The sequence below is a fragment of the Drosophila arizonae genome, chromosome 4, assembly GCF_054131065.1.
Source record: "Drosophila arizonae isolate 15081-1271.41 chromosome 4, UAZ_ARI_1.0, whole genome shotgun sequence".
In the NCBI taxonomy this organism is placed as follows: Eukaryota; Metazoa; Arthropoda; class Insecta; order Diptera; family Drosophilidae; genus Drosophila; species Drosophila arizonae.
In genome coordinates this window covers 24,625,219-24,640,489 of record NC_142924.1, presented here as the reverse complement: position 1 = coordinate 24,640,489, position 15,271 = coordinate 24,625,219, and the positions used below count along the sequence as shown (strand labels likewise).

Here is a 15,271-nt window from a genome sequence, read left to right as displayed (position 1 = left end):
CCTTAAAGATATATTATTGCATATGCTCAACAATTGGTTGCATTGTTAATTTAAGTTTGCATTGAACGTAAAATTTGCTTTGATTATCAATTCGTTTTGTGCCGCTGAAACCAAATTGTTTATAAGTTCGTTTGTTCGCCCAAACGATTGAAATCATTACAAAGCTAAGCTTGATTTTCATAGTTACATAAACTATTATTATCACAATATACATAGCAAATTTGAATGTTCGATATAGAGTTGTAAATTTCGAATTTTATTACAGTATATACAAAAAAAAAAAAAAAAAAAAAAAACAACAAAAAGAAAAATAAATTTGAATTACAAATTTTTAAGTACATTTTAGAAAATTTTCAAGTGCTGATTACATAAATCATATATACATGCATATTATGTACTCATCCTCTTAGACGATCGTAGTTCTTAGCTAAAGCAAGTCAAACCTTCGGATAGAGTTATTTAACAATATTGAAAACAAAGTTAACTACAACAACAAACAATTTGTGTATCCATCAACCAAAAAGAACAAAAACAACACACACACAATTTCAAAATCCAAAATAAGTCTATCCGTAAAACTGAATCTGAAGAACCAACTAAGCTTCAATTTATACCTTCAACTCGTTCTTTTCTCTGCTCTTCTTTTTCTACTTTTTCACACAATGTTAACTTGAACAAATTTACAAAAACTATAAAAATTAAAACAAATCCCAACGCGTTCGATGTCACCAACCAAAAAACACAAATATATTGCCACATTCATACACACACTCACACCCACACACACACACATCCACACACACGCACTTTGGTCGCTACTAAAACAAACCCGTTTCTAACCATTAAACCAACTTTCTTACCTGAATCGGGACTCGAACCACGCCTACAGGCGAGAAAAACACCCTGATTGAGCCGCCCCCGTTGCCATCATTCGGCACACCTCGTCGTCGCGCACTCTCTGCTCGCATCCAGGAGCTGAACCGCAGCCTGCTGGAGGAGCGCGACGCCCAGCAGCAAAACAGCTCGAGTGACAACGAGGACAGTCGCTAGACAGTCGCGCAGTTGCCGAAGCGTGCAACCACAGCAACAACAACCGATACCCAATAATACCAGAGCAGAGAAGCGCTGAGCTGAGCAGACCAGATCCAAGAGCTCCAAGCCCCAAATACACTAAACCTAGCTAATACTAGTTGAAGAGTATCGTAAATGCTAACATTTTATTGTAAATGTAAATTAGACAATGCAACTTGTTATCTACCAACTAAAAACACATTCCACATTGAAAAAAAAAAAAAAAAAAAACAGAAATACACTCACACACACACACACACATATACAACATAGCCTTAGGTAAAAGCAACAACTGTAAACGAATTGTTATTGTAAATGTGTATGCAGGCAACCAAGTACTTCCTACAAGCTACTCCAGTTAAAAAGAAAAGCAACCCAAATACCAAAACCAATTATGAGTAACCAATATCCAGTATCCAGTATCCAGTATCCAGTTCACTGTTCATAGTTAGTGCTAGATTATAGAGATTGGCTTCCAGTTTTCCATTTGCTGCTTTAAGGCGAAGAAAGCCCCAACCAATATGAATTACTTGATGTACTTCCGTTAAGGCGAGGCTATTGAAATTAAATGTTGTGATTATATGTAACTGCTTCTAGGCGTCATGAATACTCATATATACACACACACACACACACACTGAATACAAAAATATACATTTCAACTCATACACACATACGCCGCTGCTTGAAAACTAAATATCTCTCAAATTGCGCATACGCAACGTTGGCCCAGATGCTGCGTTGCGTTTGCGCAATGTTCTCTGTCAACTGTAAGCTGTATTGAAAGTTTTGCTAATTGCCGTAATGCGTTTATTTTAACCGTTTAACTAAATGCCATCAGCACTTGAAAATATTATTTAAATGTCTTACGAAAACCAAAAATATATAAGAAAACTCAAGGTGTTGAACACTTCTCATTCGATGTAGCATCTGCTCAAATTTGCTGATGTGCCTTTCCATTTGACTTACTTTGCAGCTTGTTCATGTATTTTGTTTGAGCCACACAATTTTTCCTTTGACTCGACATACTTACAATCTAAGCAAAACTTTCAAGAGCCCCAAAAAGCAAAACATTTACTATGTGCTTCCACGGGGTCGCAGCGGCTCTGTGTGTGTATGTGGCTATCAGAAGGGAGTGTGGGACCAACAGCACCTGTTCCCATTCCAACTGCTAACAACACGCCAAACGCGTTACAACAAATGTTCAAAACAATCCGCGTATGCACAATTTTAATTTAGTCTATATACTAAGTAGCTATAAACTAGGCTTACACTACACACATATTTAGTGAATCCGAACTTCCCAAATATTTGTTGAGCACAATAGTCAAAAGTGATGAGCAAACATATATAAGGACTTGAAAAAATCGAAGCTTTTATACCCTTTCGGGCCATCGAAATATGAATATATTGAAAAATGAAAATTTAATTTAAAAAATTGCCCACAGCGGCGTAAAATGAGAATCCCTCCAAAATTCAAAGCGGCTAAAGAATAATAATGAAAATGAAATTAATGTTGCAGTACTCAGATCGTTGGCCATGGCCAGAAATGATCTGGCCACGTTTTTGCAAGAGTCAGCCTTATTTATGAAATTAGTTATTATAGGCATTACAGAGTCTAAGCTTTTCTAATTTAGTGAGCTCGTCACGCCCACGCGTGGCCATCAAAATTGTATGTAGCTAAACATATACATATACATCAAAATATATATAGCATATATATATTCAATATATTTATAAACGAATACTTAGCAAATGATGGCAGAATGTTCCTAAAAATGCATAAGCCGAATTCAGCAGAAATAGCAAAAAAAAAAAAAACTAAAAACAAAAACGAAATATATATTAAACGATTGCCTTATTTAAACGCAAAACGCGCTTAGTTTGCAGCAATAAATTGTTTTTTTGAAACAGAAAACACTCGATGTATACTCATAAGACTATTTAACCATAGTTGCAGTTGCACTTGCAGTTGCAGTTGCATTGCTAAGAACGAGAAAAAGCAAGTAATTTTTGTTAAGTGTTGAACAATTGTAGATCTAAGCTAAAACGCGTCGAGTAGCTAAATGAAGTTATACAAAAATAATATATAAAACCCATTAAAGAAATATAAAACCAAAAACTATTTCTATGTAAGTGTTCTTCTTCTCTTGTTTTCTATATTATTTCATTTAAGTTTGTCTAATAATTTGCGTTGCAATTCAAAAGTATTTCAATTAGATAACTGTTGTTCAAATATTTCTATCATATAAAATCGAATTGGAATCCAATTATACCTATAAAAAAAAAAAATATATATATATATATATATAATGATTCTAGCGGGAAAAACCTTTTACGTGCCTTTTACTTCCAATCTCGTTTTTATTTTTATTACTTTTGTCCTGTGTATGTGTGTACCATTCTTAAGTTGTATATTTATATATATATAATAAAAGTATATATATATGAATATATCTGTACGATCTCGATGCGTCAGAGATTAAAGTTATGTAACACTGCATGCCTCCTCTCTCAACTTTATCAACTATATATTTACATACATCTACTCGTGTAGAAATGCTCTAACTACGCTCCTAATGCCCAAGCCAAGTGTCTATCAAATAAACAATAACAACATCCAAAATATAAATCGTATTTATTCCAAGTTCTTGTGGCTGTACTTTAACATTTTGTGTATTTTGTAAAAATGTCAACTTTTGTGTGTCTGTGTGAGCTAGCAATAAAACCAAAACCTAATACGCTGTATTTCATTTAACAACACAATTTATAACACAACTCTACTTATCGAATTGCATTTCTACAATGTTTACAGTTATGTTGAATGCTTGACAAATACTATCAGCTCTAAGATCTGTTAATCGATCAATCCATATTTTTGCTTTTACTGTGTACCTTTGTCAAGCTTTGAACTCCAACTTATGTCTATTAACCATTGCCCCATTTAAAAGCCAAAAGGTAATCAATGCAACTGTCGCTCAATTAATATAAGCTTCTTGTGCAGGAAAGGCTTGAACTACCTACCAATCAAGCCGATTCACATTGATCTATTATTAATTAACAAAAATCAACAAAGAGTACACAAAACTCCTTTCTTTTCTTTTCAACACCATATGCTCTGACTGGGCATACTTTTACTGATTTTATTGTCTTCTCTTGAGTTGAGCCTTTAAGTTGTACTTACTTTCGTTTATTGCCCTTAGGGCGGAGCCATGAGATTGCGCAAAAGAACCATGAATTGTGACTTTGTTTAGCAATTCAGCAGTCGTATAACTCGTGTAACAATCAACCCTCATATGCGAACTTGCAAAGTATGAGTCAGTCGTTGCTCTCGTACATTTGTTTTGCCGATTTTGTTGGAGCAATTCATCGAAATTTCAATTTAATTTTTAAATTTAAAGTATAGCATACTCTCATCCTATTCATATAATCAGACATTCAAGGAACGACAAACCGCTTAAATACTTGCTATGAATAAAAATCTCTGAAACATATATTAATAATTACCTTACTGAGGTACAAAAGAAAATACTTTCTACTGAGCATTTGCTTTTTATTAGATACTATGAAGGTGCTTTCCGTTCTATATACATTGCGCCACTCTCTAGCTCACTTGTACTTGTTACAGTCTCACTATTCAAGTAAATGTTGTTTCTAAACACACACTCACACACACACACACATTAACTCACTCACCCACGCATCAAGTACATACTAATCAACTACAATTTGTATCAATATACATCTAGTTAGTCACATCTGTTAATACAGTCGTACATATTGACTTACCCACATAATCGCATTATCCTCGTACCGTACCCCCAGTTGTTGGCCGTTCAATGTTGTTTTTAAATGTAACTAACTACTAACTACAACTACTACTACCACTACTACTTGTTATCGTCAAAGTTATTGATCGTCGTCATTAAAGAGTCAACGTCGTCGTCGTTGTTTGAAGAACCATAGCATAAACCAATAGCCATAGCCATAGCATACAACATAATCAATCGTATTAATCGAACATTCATAAATTGCATATCTCTTTCTTTTATTCCTTTTATGCGTTTAATTTGAATTTCGTCTCATTTACGCTCTCTCAACAACAATAAACAAAACAAACAAACGAAACCCAAAAATCATAAATGAAACCACAACAACAACAAATTCCTAATATGCGGCTAAACAAATGCGAATTGACAATATTAAATGAATAATATAATGTCTCTTGAAAATTGCTACAAAATGCATTCATGGCTTTTTACGCGTGCTATCAACGATAACAACAACAACATAAACTAAACAACCTAAACAATAATAAAAACAACACTAACGTGTCGCGATAACTCCACACACTTACACCCCACACACACACCCATACACACCCTTACACACACACACACACACACACACTCGCAATGCAGAAAAGCGCGAAAGTCACACAAGATCGCTAAAAAATTGGCACCGTTTAACACACGCGCTACGCCGATCGCCCACAGGACACAATCTCTCCCAGGCGGATGTCGATGGCAATAGCACAGAGGGCGAGTCGACCAGCGGCCGCAATCCGGCGACCACGGGAATGGGCTGCTATAAGAACTACGACCACGTAGCCAATCTGCGAAACTCGAGCATGCATCAAGTAAGTTCCATCCACAGGGCCAACTAGCTAATACCCTGCATTTCATTCAGTAATCAATTCTAACAAATTCTCTGCCAAAAGGTAATTTACACAATATCAATCTTTAATTTCATTAATAATCCAATTGCCGATCTGAATATTACTGACCTAGAATTACTAACAACATTAAGCTGATCTAGATTTTATAAATGTAATTGAGATATATTTCCGAATACAATGATAACACCTCATTCTCTATTAAGTATTTTATATATTATTATATACTTATATTATTTACTTTATTTATACATATAAAGAAATTATTTTCGTCGACTGTTCACTTCGAAATATCGAAGAAAACGAGCAAAAAACCTTTGCAGATTTATTTGTTCGTACTAATATATTTTAAGCTAACAATTAACTAATTCAATCATTTAATAAATTGAATAAGCCATGATCCATACTGATATAATAATATGCCTTTTAGCTATAACAAGTGAAGAGAATAAAATTGGGAGAACTACCAGTTCCCAATAACTAACATCAAATCAAATATTGTTCCTGATTGATCGGAGCTTATTAACTTTCATTGCCACTTTTATGCAGCGTCGTGGTTCCAGCTCTGAGAAGGATGCAGTGCCGCCCTACAGCTTCGACAATCCGAACGCCAGGCAGACCTCGATGATGGCCATGGAGAGCTACAAGCGAGAGCAGCAAGCAAAACTCCTCGCCCAGCAGCAGCAGCAGCAGCAACAGCAGAAGCTGCCTCCTGCTGCACAGATGCCAGCTGGCGGGGTTGCCAACAACTTGGCCATGGTTGCTGCCTCGAGTGCTGCCACAGCTGTAGCTACCTCCGGGAGTGCTGGGCAGGAGAACGGCGAGGCAGGAGCAGCAGCTGCCTCCGCCAAAGGAGAGGATGACATGAGCCTGGCGTCGAACCAGAAGGGATTGCCCATACAGATGATGATAACGCCCGGGGTAAGTGTTGGTGTCGGGTCGGGGTGTATTGTCTACCGATTAAGTGTGTAGTCCAAGCCACGTGCTCGTATATCTTAAATATCTTAATGTTTTCAAAGTTCTTAAACCGTAACTATGTATTAGTAAATGTGAGGCCGTTGACTGGAGCTAAACTATTTTCAACTATTGTAAACAATACACTTTCCATATATTTTATATCTATCGCCATTTGGTTCCCACAGTCTCAAACTACTTTTTGGGGCGGAGCACCCCGTTCCTAAATGAACCTTAGTTCCTCTTCAGTTGTATTGAATCCGCTAAAATAATTTCGGTCATTTTCTCTTTTTTATTTTTTTTTTTTTTTTTTTTTTTTTTTTTTTGTTTATTTACTCTCATACGATCATACAAGAAATACTAAAATAAAATACCTACTAAACTTACCCACATGCGAGAGCTAGCTAATTATAAAAAGAAATCAAGTTCGATAACAACAACAACACATTTCAACTTTTAGATTTTACGGGGACGCAGTAAGGAGGTACATTCAAAGTATACACAAAGAACTCAAACTACTCTACTCTAATGCATACTACTTGCCACTGCTACTCTTTACTATCTATATAGAATCTTTAATTCTATTTAATTTATCAAAAAGAAATTGAAAAAATTAATCATTTTCACCAAATTGATTTTCAGAGGCTGAACATACTGCTGCATTTTTTTCTTCTTGCTTTTTTACTCTCCTATAAGAAAAACTACGACTGAAAATATACAATTCGATCTTTCAATATTTGCATTTTGCGAATGTCTTCAAGTTCTCAATAAGAACGCATTTCAGCTGCTAGTGTGCTTAAGAGAATTATCTATATTTTTTTATTTATATTTTAGCTATCAAGTTTTTGATTCCGTATTGTTTTCAACTTTTAGATTATACTCTATGCATATCCTTAGCCGATAGCCAGAGCGTGATCAATGAAAAACTTTAGACATAGAGCTGGCTCGATAGTCTTTAGCCGCTATGCTCTTATCAAGATTTGTAGTATAGGGTATAGCTGCCTATTGAATATGTTGATCATATATTTATATACTCATGTAAATACCTATGTATATTATAACTGGATGTTTTTTCTTTAGTTCGTTAGGCTTGATCTAAAACTTGTTAAAATTTCTTGAACAGATATATATGTGTACATATGGCCAATGAATCAAACGGATTTTTATTTTATTTGTATGTCTATATATAAACTTAAAATTTCCATAGGTGCCCACATTCCTATTCCTGCATTCCTATTTTCGCCTTATCTATCTGTACGCATTCGCTGCAGCTGCTTTTAATAATATGCATTCAATCAACTCATCATCTTCCCAACATAACCCACAAACAGAATAGAAACACACACGGATATGTAATTGCAGGAAATATATCTTAACTGGAAGATTCATACAAAATATAACTATAGAGATGGACAACTGTTCAAAGAGGTGTGCTTTAACTATGTATAGCGAGTGCCTTGGGCAAGCTCCTTGTTTTCGCCCTCCCCACGAATACCAGCTCCGACTCTAGTGCCAATGTCAGTGCCAGTCCCCTGAGCCATAGCCATGCCCATCCCTAGGCCAGTGTTAGGCCCCTGCGTTGCTGCGTTCAACGGAGGCAGCGTGATAATCATGGGCACTGGCGTGGGCCGATCGAAGTGCTGCAGCGGCTGCCGCAGCTTGTCAAGCAGTGCGTGCAAGTCGACCGTTAGCTTCGGCTGCACAATGCCCTCGGCCGCCTGCAGGCCGACCACTTGCGAGGAGAGCGCATCCACGTCCTGCCGAGCTGCGAACAGCAACTGATCGTGGGCAGCCAACTGCAGCTGGGCGATCTGCGCACGGATCGCAGCTGCTGCCACCTCCTGCTGGGCATTGTGCAGGGTCGCCGTAATGGTGCGCACATGATTGGCAGAGTCTTCGAGCTGCGATTGCGCCGAGCTGGCCACCGCCTGCGCCTTGTGTATCTCAGTTGCCTCCAGCTGGACGCGCGCCTGCGCCACATACAGATGCTGCACCAGCTTGCGCAGCTCCTTGCCGCGCTGCTCAGAATCGTCTGGCTCATATGGCGCCTGCTGCTGTGGCTCTGGATACTGTTGCTGCGGCGGATATTGTTGCTGTGGCGCATACGGATAATGCTGCTGCTGCAAAATGTTGCAATTGGGATTGCTTGGACTAGGCGTGGGCGGACTCTGGGCGGACGGATTTAGTGTCAGGCAGGTTGTCGGATTGGACGCACCAACGGGTGCGCAGGTAGTTTCCGGGCTGGGCTGGGGCACTGAGTCGCACGAGATGCCCTCCTGAAGCGCTGTGGAGCATTGCAATGTGAATGGAATGAGCTTCAGGTTAGCTGTGATACGAATACCCACTCTCGTCCTCAGCAGCGTCCCAGTTCTTGCTGTTGTACTGGCTCAGGCGCTTCAGCTTCAGGTCATCCACATTGGAGTCGACATGTCCGTAGCCCCGCCTGAGGCGCGTTGCAGCGCGTTTTCCAAACATTTTGGGATGCTGGCGAGCGTGGCCTGATCGTAGGATGGTAAACAGTGCAACTAGAAGAAGAGAGAGGCGAGAGACATTACGCATCCTCAGATGGAGCCAAAGAGGTTACCAATCCAAAGCAGGCTGCTTAAGCGCATTTAGAGCACATTTAGAGCAGTTCATTTAGCTTGTTTAGGAGCAAACAGTTTCAAATTCGACTCTGACAGCCGACTCACACTCGACTGTCAGCTGTCACCTTGCCCTACCTAGTTCAGACATATCTAGCAATATATACTCCCCACACTCAGCTGTCATCTCACAGTCTCGCGAAGCGCCTCAATTCATTTACGCTGCAGACGCACAAGATTCGCTTCTCAGGGATCTTGATATTGACGGGCATGCGCATGAGAGTTTTGTTCCATTTAATCTTAACCTAATATTTATAATGTAAATATGTATACAATAAATGTTAACTATGCCATTTTTATGTTATGCGTATGTAGCATGTTGTGTGAGCATTTATTTAATTTTTTGTATTTCGATTTATGCATTTACATTTTGCCAAAACCCTGAACCCTATTTATAGGAAGTCGCCGAGCTGCGCCGCCAGGTGGCGCTCGAGAACCTGCAAAACCAGCGAATGGACAATCTGGAGCAGGATGTGCCAGTGGAATTCGAATGCTGCTTCTGCACAACCAAGGTAAAATCGACAAGCAAGACAATCGATTTATCTACCCCCGAACACCTAATCACAGTTGAAAGACCACACAATACCTATTGCACCTGCACTACCACTAAGTAACTCTAAACCTCTGCTTTTTGTGTATGTCGCATGCCTTTCACACTCACACTCACACTCACACTCAACTCTGAACACCTGAGACTACTTTAGCTGCACTTGCACTTGTTTGATGTCCTGTTCTAACTCTGTTTTATTTTCAACTAACAACTTAACCTATGACAACACGCCACATCATCTGAATAAAGTCTCGAACAAGATAGGTTCTAAATCAGTACACCCACTATTGGAGCTCATAGTTAACTAGATCGCGCTTGGCATAGGTCCCGCACTGGGCATTGCAATCAAGCTCGTAATCGTGCATCGAGTATTTTTGATCCCGAGTAGCTATCCGCAGTTGGTATTCCGTATTCCAATTGAATTGAAGAGGATTGTGTGAATATTGCAGGATCGCATTTGCGTCTTTCACGACAGGGAGTATAGCATCAAGAGGCTGGCGCGTCCACCTCCCTCGCCCAAAAACTATCTGGCACTCAAGCGCATGATCGAGGAGGGCACTATCGATATCTATTATCTGTGATCGATTCGGTTTCGATTGCAATTTCGATTCCTGAATGTGGTATGATAACGTTAACACCCGCACCCCGTCCCCGTCCCCCTCTGTTCCAGTGTCCAAGTGAAGATCGTGTTTTGTGTTTATTGTTTCTTTTCCACATTATTATTTTAAAATTGAATCGATTAATTTTTGGTGTGTGTACAGCAAGCAGAGCACGGCGGTAAAATATGGCATTTTATGTTGACTTTGTTTCTTTTTTCATTTCTTTTACTTAAAGGGTTTGCCAGGATGTCAAGGCGAGTGTATACCTTTGCGTGCGAATAGCGTTTAGAAACTATTGAACTATTGAATTAGAGCTTGACTAATTGATGTCAATCATAGCGACGAACACACAGACACTCACACACACAAACACGTCTTACAAATTTTACTCAACGAAAAGCAAAAAACAAAATGAAACATAATATTAAAGATACAAGCAAACAAACATGAAAGGAGTTAATTAGCTTTTACTTTAAACACAAGCCTAAACTTAATCTATTGAATATTATAAAAGCTATAAACGTGCGAGAAGAGCAAGCTAATGAAAGACATAGCAAATTCTAAGAATTTAATTAAATTAATTTTACTCCACACCCACACCCACACACACACACCCACACATCCACACCCACACACCCACACAAATGAAAACGAAAACCGAAAGCAGCATGTGTTATTATCTATTATCTACTATCTATTATCTATTATCTAAATACATATATGGTGTACATTATCTATTCGAGTGTTTAAGCTTAAGGCAATGAGATGAGTTTTAAACAAATTCTTTTTTACACACTAAGCACATATTTATTAGACCTAGTATTAATAACATCGTTTGTTAGTAGCAAAAGAATAACAAAAATATTGCAAAATGGAAAACACGGAAATACTATATATATTAAACTGATTTAATTAATTATTTGAAACATTGTTATGCAACAAGAAAACGAAACCAAAAGCAAAACCAAACCAAAACCGAAAAACTGCAATAAATAAATACAATTGATAATCGATTTCAATATTTAACCAGCACTATATTCAATTGGCACCTGATTCTGTTTGTATTGCTCGATTAGTAAAGTTTCAAAACGACTTTTGATTTCACTTAGAGCCATTTTTATTTTCCCTTATGAATATTTGAGAGCTGGATGAGCACAGTTGTGCTTGCGAAGTTCGGGTAAGTAAGAAGAGATATCTGATATCTTCTTTTTTCTTTATAATTATTATGATTTTAATTTTAATTTCCTTATTTATTTCGGAACTACGTTTAATACAAACTAAATTCGAAACTCAGCGCTGCACGTTTGACTTAACTCGATGCATCCTAGTTGCATGTTGAATGCTCTTGAGAAACAACAAAGCAACAAGCCTTTCAGCAATACTCAAGTGCACCACTATTTACTCATTAACAACCGCAAGCAAGGTACTGGGCGTGGCCGCGTCTTGACCTAGTGTTATTTGCATTATTTGTCATGGAATGTCCACTCACTCTTTGCCTTGCAGGACTTTAAGGAGTACACCGATGCGGAGGGCGTCATCTCGCTTCCAACTTCCGACTTCCACAAGCCCATCTGCCAGGAGCTGCGCCAGGCTGCAGCCAATCGCCACGCCAATCAATTCGGCCTGCTGGCGCCCGCCGCTGCTGCCACACTGCCTCTGGTCCCGGCGTACACCAGCGCCAGCGCCATGATGCCCATCATTTCGCAGTCATCGTCGACGTCGTCTTCGTATGGCACGACCACGTCCACGACCATTGCTCTGCCGCTGGAGGGGACGCAGCGCTTTGGAGCGCCCATTGCGAGCAATTTCAATCACAACTACAACAACAACTTCAACACGACGACTGTGGGCGCTGGGGGCGTGGCGAACGGCCTGCTGCTGTTCGGCAACGGCAACTACGGTGCCAGCGGCAGCAACGGCAACGGCAACGGCAATGGCAACGGCAACAACAACAACAACAATGCTGACCTGGCCAGCGTGGACAGCTCGGACACATACGCCAGCTGCCAGACACATCCATTCCTCTCGCAGGGTGATCTCACGGCCGACTTCAATGACGAGGCCTGTGCGCTGGACATCGATATGGACAATCTGTACATAAATCCGCTCGAGAAGGAGTCCTGCCGGGGCACCCACATCAGTAGCTCCACGGGCTTCATTGTAGGCCTGCCGCCCACCATGTCCTCCTCCGGCCTGTCCATGCGCGCCCAAGTGAAGAAGAGCGCCTCGGGCGACACGGCGCTGCGGAACCTGGCGGCGGGTGGCATCAGTCCGATGGGCGATGTCTACCAGAGCTTCGATGTGCAGGAGCGTGGCAGCCGTGTCAGCTTGAACGAGAACTCAGTGCCAAAGCATCGCAAGACGCGATTCCAGCAGAGCTTCACGGCAATGCGACCCAGCCCGCAGGCCAGCAGCACCAAGCCGCGTGCCCGGTTCGAGGACACTAAGCTGTACGACGACAACGTGCGCCTAGACGGAGGAGGCGTCTCGGGTCCATCCTCATCCAGCGGCAGCTCCGCCGCGGGTGCCGCTGGCAGCAAGAAGAAGCGGTCGGCGTTTATGCCGGCCAAGAGCCTAGCCACTGCCACCAAACTGATCAATCAGCGTTTGTTCGGCATACAAAATGCGGGCGCCAAAGGTGAGCATTGGGGTGAGAGGGATTTTGGGAACCTGCCTAATGGTATTTGGGATTTCCTTCAGCCAAATTTGAGAGCAAGCATTCCTCATCGATAGACTCGATCGACGCGTCGCCGAACCTGGAGCACCACCGGCGCTCCAAGTCGATATTGAAAAACAAGTCTGATATCTCACGCGTGCTGTCCGATCCTGAGAGTGAGCGTCTATTGGCGGACAATATGTCTGGGTCGGGCGTGTCAGATAACGGCACCGTCATGGTGAGTAGAGTAGCGCTGTGTGCAGTAACTATATCAATTCATCGACCACTCAATTACAGGGCGAATCTGGCAGCGACTACTCACCGAATAAATTACCTCATTCAGTTTTAGCTAAGTCTATATCCCCACCACCCCTTAGGCACCGCAGCCTAATGAATCAACGGTCCGGACCAGCGACGTTGCAATCGAAACCAACCAAATTCCAGACTCCCCGGTACCCCGAGGAGCAGGCACTGCGGCAGGTCAAGCCCGTACTCTCGCGGTCCTCAGCCGCAGCATCGGCTTCCAGCGATGGGCGCTACGATTCGAGTCAGACGAGGGATAGCAGTCTGGGTAGGTTCACGTTCCTATTGTAATTGGCAATCACTCTCACTGAGTACGTCGCTGAGTAATCCAGTAATTTGGCTGTGAATACCTGTGAAAAAAAACCAAAAACAATTCTGTTCTATTCCCTCTATCGCTCTATCATCATCGCGCCGTGCCGCTCGCTCCATAGTAACCGTCTTCGACGCTGCATTCTGACCAGCCCGAAATACCCACACTAAACCCACTCACAGACACAGTTATACAAAAACACTGAAGGATCTCCCCACATGAACTCAGGCAAGACGAGCTAATTAACTAGTTACAACAGTCTCACAAGATGTCACTGCAACGGATCCTCTCGAAGCTAATTAAACGTTTCAGCACCTTTATCTGTACCCACCTCGTACACCTCGGTCAGAGACCGACCAGGTCTCAAGCAGCTCCGCACCAACTCCGTAACCTACACACACACACACACACATGCGAATATTGTAGCTAACTTTATTGACATTCACGTGATGCTGTAGCATTTGGCCTCCAGATAAAACTTTAAATCACACACATACACACGCAGCTTTCTGTACAGCATTTACTGTAGCACCTATGTATTATGTATCCACTTATGCGATTCGGTAGTAACACTCTTTTCTCTGCCCCCAATCCATAGATTCCGAGACGACTTTCACATCACCCGCTCGGCAGCCACAGGCACAGGAGGCGCCCACCAAGCCGCAGGACAAAACCACCGGCGTCGGAGAGCCGGAAGCGGACATGGAAGGAGCGGGCGAGGGCGAAGGCGAGGCCAACGACGAGCAGCGAGCGCTGCTGCAGCTACAAAATGCAGATGAGCCGGCCAGGAGTGAAGAAGGCGAGGGCAGCGGTGGGGCTACGTAGCAATTAGTCAACACTCACACGAAAAGCGCTTAGTAGTTATTGTACTATATAAACCAAAAACAAAAACAAAAAAACCTATGGAAAAAAATACAAAATACAAAGAAAAACTCAAAGTGATAGCAAAGTTAGCGAAAATGGAATGTGAATTATATAAAAGCAATGAACAGTATCCTAGTCTAATTTGAAATGCAGAGAGGAATAGCGTTGAAATTGAATATTTTTACAAAACTCAAGCTGAAACTAAAACTTTAACTATGTATGAGATCCCGTAAATACACTGAATACCATAAAATACTAAAAAAAAAAATACTTAAAGTAAAATTAAAAAAAAAAAAAAAAGAATCACAAACCTGCAAACTGTTGCGATGCCGCGCATGCCGTACAAAATTTAGTAAATACTTATCTATCTATATATGAAAAAGAAGCCCCAATATTTAATGCCTACAATAAACATACCAAAGCCCAAATGATACTAAAAATACTAAACCAAAGTACATTTTACATGTAAATAGAATCCTAAGCTAAAACTAATCTATTGTAAAGGCAACATTTATTTACAGCTTACAGCATATTTAATAATATATTGACGAAATCACCAGAAAAGCCTAAAGTAAACCGTCGAGTAAAATACTAAAAAAAAAAACCTAAACCTAAAGCAGAGAGCATATTTCATATTTTAAATGCAA

At 40.7% G+C, this 15,271-nt stretch overlaps 2 protein-coding genes across 26 annotated transcripts in view; one reads left to right on the top strand and one right to left on the bottom strand.

The window, feature by feature from the left end:
• Shab (potassium voltage-gated channel shaker cognate b) overlaps positions 1–15,228 on the top strand; it is a 60,207-nt gene extending 44,979 nt beyond the window's left edge. For 10 of the 24 annotated variants that reach the window (XM_089468900.1, XM_089468899.1, XM_089468904.1 and 7 more), the window contains 8 exons: positions 5,493–5,710; positions 6,296–6,667; positions 7,161–7,184; positions 9,741–9,854; positions 11,995–13,129; positions 13,192–13,385; positions 13,445–13,718; positions 14,359–15,228. In XM_089468900.1, coding sequence (XP_089325026.1) covers positions 5,493–5,710; positions 6,296–6,667; positions 7,161–7,184; positions 9,741–9,854; positions 11,995–13,129; positions 13,192–13,385; positions 13,445–13,718; positions 14,359–14,585 — 2,558 coding nt within the window. In that variant the 3' untranslated portion in view covers positions 14,586–15,228. Of the gene's footprint in view, positions 1–889; positions 1,309–5,492; positions 5,711–6,295; positions 6,668–7,160; positions 7,185–9,740; positions 9,855–10,341; positions 10,513–10,726; positions 11,540–11,994; positions 13,130–13,191; positions 13,386–13,444; positions 13,719–13,881; positions 13,989–14,358 lie in introns of those variants that run through there. The other 14 variants (XM_089468906.1, XM_089468903.1, XM_018006575.2 and 11 more) reach the window with 10 other exon arrangements.
• Positions 8,050–9,440, bottom strand: LOC108613252 (uncharacterized). 2 transcript variants are annotated; one of them, XM_018006593.2, is made up of 3 exons: positions 9,285–9,440; positions 9,046–9,225; positions 8,050–8,984 (listed from the first exon to the last, which is right to left on the bottom strand). In XM_018006593.2, exons 1-3 carry the CDS (start codon positions 9,310–9,312, stop codon positions 8,140–8,142), a joined length of 1,053 nt encoding a protein of 350 aa, XP_017862082.2. In that variant the 5' UTR covers positions 9,313–9,440; the 3' UTR covers positions 8,050–8,139. The 2 variants fall into 2 exon arrangements, with proteins under 2 accessions (XP_017862082.2, XP_089325036.1); XM_089468910.1 differs by having other exon boundaries at positions 9,046–9,394.
• Positions 15,229–15,271: the final 43 nt, after the last annotated feature.